At 42.3% G+C, this 9,339-nt stretch overlaps 1 protein-coding gene across 2 annotated transcripts; it reads right to left on the reverse strand.

The window, feature by feature from the left end:
* Positions 1–1,005: 1,005 nt before the first annotated feature.
* LOC135472987 (titin-like) lies at positions 1,006–9,339 on the reverse strand. 2 transcript variants are annotated; one of them, XM_064752746.1, is made up of 3 exons: positions 9,209–9,339; positions 6,121–6,965; positions 1,006–5,880 (listed from the first exon to the last, which is right to left on the reverse strand). In XM_064752746.1, the coding sequence occupies exons 2-3, from the start codon at positions 6,956–6,958 to the stop codon at positions 2,660–2,662; spliced, it is 4,059 nt and encodes a 1,352-aa protein (XP_064608816.1). In that variant the 5' UTR covers positions 6,959–6,965; positions 9,209–9,339; the 3' UTR covers positions 1,006–2,659. The 2 variants fall into 2 exon arrangements, with proteins under 2 accessions (XP_064608816.1, XP_064608815.1); XM_064752745.1 differs by having other exon boundaries at positions 1,006–5,883.

Consider the following 9,339-nt stretch of genomic DNA (forward strand, 5'->3'; position numbering starts at 1 on the left):
TAGGGATTTTGTTGATAACTTCTCACCAGATTTCTCTCATAATCGTTGTAAACTGGCTAGTTGTAGTACACTTTACTTGACTGCACAGGTCCCGCTGGCTGTCTGAGACATTCAGGCCCTTGACCAATGAAGTCCTGGGTTCAAATCCACCTCTTGACTGTTTTGGCTGCAATTTTAGGTCAGTTTGTCAGGTACCATCATAGATCAATGGTTTACTCATGTTTTCTCCACCCATAATCCTGGCCATCGTAATAGAAGAGAAAAAGTCTTGAGCACAATGTTAAACCCAAATCAAATAAATCCTTCTCCTCACTGCCAGTGTATCTCCCAAGTGCTACACAGAAAAACAATGACATTTCAACATTTCAGCTGTGTTAATTTTGGTCTCTGAGAGAACTGAATATTAAAATCAATTACCAGAAGTAGTATCTTAATAATAACATACTCTGAAGTTGAAAATAGCATTTTGTTGGTATATCATAAAATGCAGTTCCACATTTGTGTTTCTATGCTTTTACATTATGCTAAGTTTACCATTAAATCAGCAAAACATGATAATAAACTTTGGTAGCAGGTTGGAATCCAGTACCTACTTGTGTCAGAAAAATGTCTGGGATAAAACATAAGAGTGGGAAAAGTTTCCTCTGCCTTTATTTTTCATTAAGTTGGAAAATTCCTGATTGTGGAGGAAAGCACAATGCAGAAAATCAGTTAAGTAGCTTGAGCCGAGTCAGGAGGGTGGTCTGGTTACTGGTAAGGTTAGCCAGGTTCCTTCACCTGTGAGCCAGACAGCTATCATGCAGGCAAAATATCTGAATATGGCGTCAAACTCCAATGAAACAAATAGGCCAATCCAATGCACAACCTGTAGAAAAATTGTGGGATTTGAGTTGAGTTTAGGCCTCGTGATGAAAGTGAAATTTTGGTTTTAAGTACAGGAGTAATACCACAAGTTAAAGACAGCTTTGTTATCAGTGTAGGAAACCACCAAGACCACATTCACTCATTAACATTTATTTGGACCAAATAGCAAGAAGATACATAGTGAGGGGTGTACTTTGTAATTAAGCCAAGTAAATACTGATTACAATAACAGCATTGTAAATGGGTTACATGAAAATATGAAAAGCAGTTTATGAGCAATACTGTGCAAAACTGTTGTAATTAAGATTTCATATGGCCTTCAAAAAGTATGGATAACTATATTTCGCAAGGCAACATGCACAAGATCTGATAAGTATGTTGCAAGGCAGTCACTTATGAACGTGTTATCAGTGAACTGAAGCATATTTGACAAGAGTGAAAAGAGTGATTGCAGCATTGTCAAACAATGGTTTATCAATATATGTTGTTCATTTCTGCATTTTTAACCCTCAACAACAAAACTACGCTAAGGTATGAGGGGTCGGTCTAAGTGCCATGGTCTGCTGGAGACAGTATAATGTTCAAAACAATACAAGCAGAACAGATAACTGATGTGCCACTGACTCAGTAAACTTGAATGATTCCACAGTTAATCTGTGGTAAACACTTTGTAATTCAGTAACTAATTCATCATCAGGAGCCTTTATCCAGACAACTACACACTACCATGGCAACACAGTTTAAATCTACAACATACAAGTAGACCGACACAGAGAAAACAGAGGACTAAATAAATGCAAACAAAAAAATCTACATAACTCTACTGTCTACACATAATGAAAACTAAGTTCACACACACGTATATGGTAAGATGAGTTCTGATTTCTCACAAATGTGCTGTTTGTTGTGAAGTACTTAGAGGTGATCTCGGGAAGAAAGTTCTGACTGAAGTTTCTGTAAAATGAAAAATTCCGCGAGTGCAAGTCGGTATTCAAAATTGTGGTTATGAAGCAAAATCTCCTAATTAAAAGCTGGTCACTGTAATACTTTTGTAGCCTTAAAAATAATAGGAGTCCAAAAAATTGTCTGCCAACTCAAACTATACAGTGCAGTGAGTTATTACAAGGACTCATATATAAACCCTACACAGGTACATTCACCCCTGTTAGGTACGCAGTACCCAGTCTTTCATCAGAACAATAGTGAGGCTATGTCTTCACCAAGCTCTAAAGAAAACATGCCTTACATAAGGAATGACCAAGTGTTCCACCATGAAGGTGAATAAAAATCTCCATAACAGAACAACTTCACCACGCATGTCAGCACTCACTAAACAAAAAAAGCAAATCTTAACAAGCCTTACCATGAATGTTACATTGGCGTCACATTACATGAAGAACACACACTTTCAACATATGCAAAATATGCACGTTTATCATGTACACCAAGAAAATAAAAAAAATTCATCATGTCATGATTATTACAATTCTCTTTCGTCTGCACACAAGCAATGTATCATCCCTTCACTCCTTTGGGAGTCAAAATTTAACTTTACAGTGAGCATGACTGTATCTCAAGTGCCTAACAATAGTTAGACCAATGTCAAGATTAAACGTACGCAAGCATCCATCAGAACCAATTCCAAGTGTTTCTTGGAATATTTGTTCATTTCACAAGGAAACTAAAAGAAAAAGTAACCTACTCGGTGCAGATTCAAGTCATATCAGCACTTTATGCACTGACAATATTCAACAACTGATAACATCAGAGACTTGACACTCCCGACAGGAGTCACTTAAGATTGCATCTGGGTGAAGAGCTCAGCAGCAGTAGCAAGGGTTGTGACATCTCCGCTTGTACCTGGCTGAGGGTTCTGTTCCACTATAGCATGGGTCACCTCGCCATCATCAGCCGTGTGTACGATGATGATGGTCTCCTGGCCTCCCTCTGTCTGCAGCGTGGTGATAGTTTGGCCCTGTGGTAAAGTGTGAGTAGCTTCACCTTCAGTGGTGACCACGGTCGCCATCTGGACTTCTTGGCCTCCGTACATTCCAGGCTCCAGCTGCTGTATGGCAATGGTCTGGGGCTGTTCTACCTGCCCAGCTGCCTCTGCTTCAATGGCCTGAGCCTGATCTGGGGTGACCGTCACCTGAATACTCTCTGTCTCCAATGCAGCTTTGGGGTCAAGTTCACCCTCCTCCAATTCTTCACCTTCCTCTTCTGAATCGCTGTCAGAAAGCTCATCCATTGGGGTCTTGAACACCACATGTTCTCCATGAGCGACGTGCTCTTTGCCGATATGCTCAAGAAGCAGTTTCTTTCTCTTGAAAGTTTCCTTGCACAGATCACACTGATACGGCGACAGGCGTTTGTGGACAAGCTGAATGTGAGACATCAAGTTGGATTTGTTGTTGAAGCATCTCCCACAGTCGGCACACTTGTGAGGCTTTTCTCCGGTGTGGATAAGCATGTGGCGATCAACGTGATACTTCTTGGTGAAACGCTTCTCACAAACGGAGCAGATGAAGATCTTCTGATTCGGAGACTTCCAGTTCTCGTGGACCCTCTTGGTGTGACCAATCAGGGCACCCAAGGTCTTGAAAGCTGCACTGCATGTGTTACACAGGTACTGGCGGGTGTGTAGATGCATCCCCTTGATGTGAGTGTTTAAGTTCCCACGGAATGCCGAGTCATAATCACAGTGAGGACACTTGTAAGGTCTTCGTCCCGAATGTACGGTCCTCATGTGAGAGCTCATGCCAGTCTTCAGCACGACCTTGCCACAGATGGGGCATGGAATTTGCATGCGGTTCTGCTGATGAGACTCCAGATGACGCTTCATATTTTTAGTCACCTTCCCACAATCCTGGCAAGTTTCTCCATCTTCTTGAGCTCCCTGTGTGGAAACCTTCATGATTCTCTCCCTCCACTTGGCATTTCTAATTTCTTCTTCATAATCTGTTTCCTCATTATGTTTACTTTTAATATGTTTTACCAGACCAATAAATGCTTTCTCACAGAAAGGACATTTCAAAGCCTCCTCTGTGTTTCTCTTTACGCTGCGTTTCCTGGCATCAACATCTTGGAACAATCCACCAACATCATCATCCCTCCTCTTGCGACGTTTACGATCTTCATCATCATCCAGTTTTGCAGATGTGCCATCATCAAGGTTGAGAGGACCAAATTTCTTCTTCTTTAATTTGGGGTCAGTTTGGGTTAAAACAGATCTTTTGTTACTGGATTCCCAAACAGTTTCTACTTCTACAAATGGGGGAGCCTCCTTAGGTGTCATGGTAACTGCTTGGGCTTTCTTTGCTGACTGAGGAATGTCATCGTCAATTTGATCAATACTGTACACATCTTGCCCTGTTACATTTACGCCAGAGGTGTCCGGAGATTTGAAGCTGTCCACTGCAAATGCTGTAAGCACAGGAGGTTCAGGTTCACCTGATGTAGTAACTTCCTTGGTTGGGGTTTCAACATTTGACAGTTCAGGCTCATCAATATCAAAGTCCATCCCATCATATCCCTGTGAACGAGTCTTCAGCTTGGGTGTTGTTTCGCTACCTTGATCCTTTGTTTGAGCATTTCCAGACACCTTAGCGCGTTTTCTTGGAGTAGCTGCTTCATCAAGTTCAACCTCGTCTTCACCAGATCCCTGATCAGCAGTACCAGTTCCCTGCTCAGACGTGCCTTGGTCAACCTCCTTACGCTTTTTTCCTTTTGTGGCTTTTTGGGGAGATTCTATCTCTTCTTCTTCTTCAACTTCCTCCTCCTTTTTCTTCCTTCCTCGACCCCTCCTTGGTGTACTTTCCTCCTCAGTTGGTTCTGTTTTTATAGTCGTCTTTGGGGGTCTACCTCTACGTTTACGTTTCTCACCATCATCAGCAGGAGATTCCTCCACACTTTCAACCGCTTCCTCTTCCACAACAGCTGCTTTTGCCCTTTGTGATCTTCTTCTACTGCCTTCCACAGCCAACTCTGAATCACCAGCTTGCTTTGCTACCTTTTTACCAGCTGCCTCTTTGGCCGGTGGCGTTTCTTCTACTTCTTTTGGAGTGCCTCTAGCTAAGGATCTTCTGGTCAGCCTTGAAGGTGTTGCTTCTCCAGTCTTCTCAGCCGCAGTCTCATCCTCTTCCTTTGATTCTTTCCTTGGTCTTCCCCGCCCAGCAGATTTTGGCGCTTCTTCCACTTTGGACTTCTTGGTTGTTGAGTCTGCTTCTTGCACTTCATCTTTCTGCACCTTTGCTGGCCTACCTCGTCCTCTTTTTGGAGTTGGTGTACTCTTCTCTTCAGTCTCTTTCTCGGCTTCTTTAGGTTCTGCAGGAGTTGCGACTTTAGCGGGACGTCCTCTTCTGCGAGGCGTTGACTTAGCAACTTCTTCCTCTGCTACAGACTCCGATGTCACTGCTGTTTCCGTCACAGTTGTTGCAGCTGCAGCTACATTTATATTCGAGCCATTAACCTTGACTTCAGTAGTTTGGGCAGAGAGCTGAGGTGACGGTACGGTTTGGTCTGGTTCGTCTCTTGGCTGACTAACCTCCATCGATTCCTCTTCCATTTCCACAGTGCTCTGCGCTGGCTGAAGAGATGGCACTTCTGCCTCTTGCCCTTCTGGCTGTGATTCAGCCACTTCCATTTCCTCTTCTCTTAACTGGGCTATTGGCTGAATTGTCTGCTGTTCAGTTGTCTGTAACAAAGATGAAACTTCGGCCAACATGTCAGCCGCCTGCTGCTGAATGCTTCCAATGCTACTGACTGCTGAACTACCACTAGCCTCAACTTGACTAACAGTGTCTGCTTCTACAGATGTTGAGGGTAGCACAGCTGATGTGCTCTGAGTGCTATCTGCCTGCTCTACTTTGGTGGTAACTGGAACATTCTCTGCCTCCTCTGTACCTTCTAATACGAGTTTCAATGGCTGGCTCTCTTCTGCTGAACTGGCCGATACTTCCTGTACATCTGATCCCTGAACAATAAATGTTTGGGCTGTGAAAGTCTCCGTCTGGCCGTCTTCTTTTGGAAAGAAAAATGAGTGTACCATATTACTATTATGTTTAATATACATTTATTGCCTCATTACTGTTCTCTTTTAAATGCTTCATATAATCATGTCACTAGTATCCCATCAAGACAAGTTTACAGGAACAACAGAATGGTCTTTCAAATGACTGTTACTATGGTGTTGAGATTATAACAGCATGAGTAGAACTGCACTTGACACATTAATGACTGCACCCCACCATTACTTACCTTGGATGGTGACAGTTTGTTGCGTACTGCTCGCTGATATGGGCTGTTGCACCAAATCTTCAGAGCTGGTAGTTACTTCTGCCTCTCTTGGTGTAGATGTCTGTACTGGTTGCACGGCTTTGGCCACTGTCGTCTCTCCAACACTGGACAAGGGCGGGTTGTTTGGTCGTAGCAAACTCCTCATGGGCCGTGCTGTCTTGGAAGGTGAGGACGAGACTGTGGTTGTGATAGTTGGGGAGCCCACAGCTTCCTGGATGGTGACTGTGGGACCACCTGTAGTCTGCGGCAATGTCATCACATCAGCAGTTGAGACAAGAGGTGCGCTACCACTCGGCTGAACTATCTGCACCTGTTCAGTAACCACGACTTGAGGTTGCCCCATAGAATCTGCAGTCACAATATTGGCCACATTTCCATCCTGTATTACTTGACCGTTCACATCGGTTGCCTGTGCAGCTATTGCATTAAACTGGGCAATGTCAGTTATCGGTACGGTGATCTGACTGCCATCAGCCGTGACATACTGAACATTACCATCCTGGCCACTGTACAGCTCTAGTCCAGCCACACTGGTCAGAGATTGATCAGAGGTGGGTTGACCAGATTCGTCCACAGTGATGTGTGCTAAGGCACCACCCTCCTGAACCATGACTGTTTCTGATGCGTCCCCCTCACCAGACTGAATTGTACCGACGTCATCTTTAGAGAAGACAATGCGCTGTCCATCAGCGGTCATGAAACTGCCATCTGGCAGCTGCTGGACAATGATCTCATCAGTGCCCTCTACATAGGTAGAATCAGACTGGTCAACTTCTACGGAACTTCCAGGATCCTCCATTTTTACACTGAAACAGAGCGAGACTTCTACAATTAAACAACAGGACAAAAACAAGCTTATTCAGAGAATTGAAATTCCTAACTACATATGATCCAAGAGGTCACAAAATAAATATGCACACTCAATTTTATTCAAATCAGACATTTGAAGGAGTGACCCCATGACCAGTCAGAATAAATTAAACCACACAAAACTTATGCAGGAATCCAACTGCTTTTTGAAATTGATCTAATGCTTTAACATGAGCATGCACATAAAATTTTCTGAATGACAAACACTTTTGAAAATCTGGGGTTATGGCTATTTAACGCATATATGTGGGAAAAGGAACTACAGCTATTTAGTGAACAAGCCATTGTACCTTTCTCTCAAGCTGTGATATTTTTTGTTCTGAAAGTCGGCTGATGCTCACAAAAAATCTCACAAATATCATAGCTTAACTTGCTATGTAGTATATGCAGACTGTTCAGCCACTGCTCACTGTTTCTGCATGATCACGAATCCAATTCTGGGAACTAAAAACATGTTGGCCAATAAGGTGGAGGCAGCAAACATTTTTTTTTTTCGTGAGGTGGCGCTAGTCTAGTGTGAAGCAGGACCTTGACCCATTGTTAGGTCAAGAATGGACTGTAGCATAACGTTACAACGTTACAATGTATCAGTTTCTATTGCAACGTCATACTGTCTTTAATGTGATATCATCACAAGCTGGGAAAGGAACATTTGATATCAAGACGTCCTGCTGTTGGAAGTTTGACAGGTCCACATTGACTGTGTAATGTTCAGCTGTCCTGGAAAAAAATTACAAATATTCCCTTGTTTGTTACTGATCAAGCAGTCTGTACATTCTGTGATTCAGTCTGTGATTAGCACACCCTAATGTCAAGGGAGGCAATCAGCCAGCTAGACTTGAGGGTGTGAAGTACACATTTTTAACAGACAGTGGCGCACAGCTATTGCTGAATCAACAACCAAAGTTGAATACAAACAAGCGTATCTGTTTCGCTAAACTATTACATATTTCCACTTCTTTGTCTTTTAGTCAGCTTGTATTTTTTCCTAGCCCAAAGCTAAGCTTGTCCTACTAATGCAATGCTTAGCTTCTCAGCCACGGACAATTCACTAAAGATAACAGCTTGAACCCTACCTTATGTTTTGTATCCACCAATTACCTAAAATGCCCGATACGTAAATATTTCTAAGCCATAATCAGTTCAAACTTTTGAACCAACGTCCGCCATGTTTGGAATTCCATCTTCAGCAGGTTGATGGGCCATGAATATTGCATCCCAGCAAACATTCTCTTTAAGATGAATTGGCAGGGACAAAATTTGAATTCCAAACGTGGAGAGCGTTAACTGGTTTGAGTTCCTTGATTCAACAGCTCATTATTTCATTTTTGGTGTGATTATCACAAAGTAATGATAATGAAAAATGACAATAGCTTCTTTGCAAACCGTTTTTTATCTTTGCAAGGGAAACAAAGTATGTTGTAGGTTTCAACGGCATAATACAAATACCAAAAATTTGCTTTCCCACAATACCATTAAGCAAGGGTAAGGCATTACTGTATCCCTTCACATTAGGTTATTTTAAGTGAAATGGAGCAGATAAAAACAAAAGATAAAAACAAGCATTCAAAGTGACATGAGTTTGAGAAGGAAATGGTCATACTAATTGAATTACAAGTGTTACTGGTGTAGATATTATAAATTTATGTAGGTCAGGGAGAAGCATTCAACGCCCAAAAGTGCCTCTCTTTCATCAAAACAAGAGCATAAAAATCCCTCCATACTTTATTAAAAGCGAGTTCCTGTGCAAATATGAACGCCCACCCAAAAATAAACCACACTGACTGCAGGCTTTATTGGGAAAACTCTTGGATCAATTTTAGGCATGGCAAGGTGCCCTCCCTATGCATAGTTACTTAGGCCCGTGTTGAGTGGAAATCCAAACAGGCGCCATTTTCTTTGTTTCATTAGCGTGCAATTATCACCTAAATACCAAGTATACTCTCCTTAAAACTACAATTAGCAAATTCTATGATGAACACAAAACAGAGATCCACAAAATTAGGAGGGATAATCATGTAAAAGTTAGGATCTAACCCAAGAAAATTGTCCCCCTTGAACAAGGGCAAGTAACCGCGTGACTTCGCCATTTTGAAATCTGCATTTTCTCGACTTGGTTATTTCCCCATTAAACCACATGTCTGCAACCTTTCCAGCGATCCATAATGTGTGAAATTACCTTATACTCTGCACCGTACCCCGCTGAATCTGTTGTATCGTCTCGTGCTAAGAAACTAGACTTATGAGGAGCGATAATGTGAGAAAACTGTTCTCAAATAAAAAACGCCATCGTTATGCCGGGAAGATGCC

Source organism: Liolophura sinensis, chromosome 8 (genome assembly GCF_032854445.1).
Source record: "Liolophura sinensis isolate JHLJ2023 chromosome 8, CUHK_Ljap_v2, whole genome shotgun sequence".
NCBI classification, from domain to species: Eukaryota; Metazoa; Mollusca; class Polyplacophora; order Chitonida; family Chitonidae; genus Liolophura; species Liolophura sinensis.

Coding starts and splice junctions, on each gene's coding strand:
- LOC135472987 (XM_064752745.1), bottom strand. CDS start 6,958: ATGGAGGATCCTGGAAGTTCCGTAGAAGTTGACCAGTCTGATTCTACC. Junction 5,884..6,120: donor ACAAACTGTCACCATCCAAG/GTAAGTAATGGT, acceptor TCTTTCCAAAAG/AAGACGGCCAGACGGAGACT.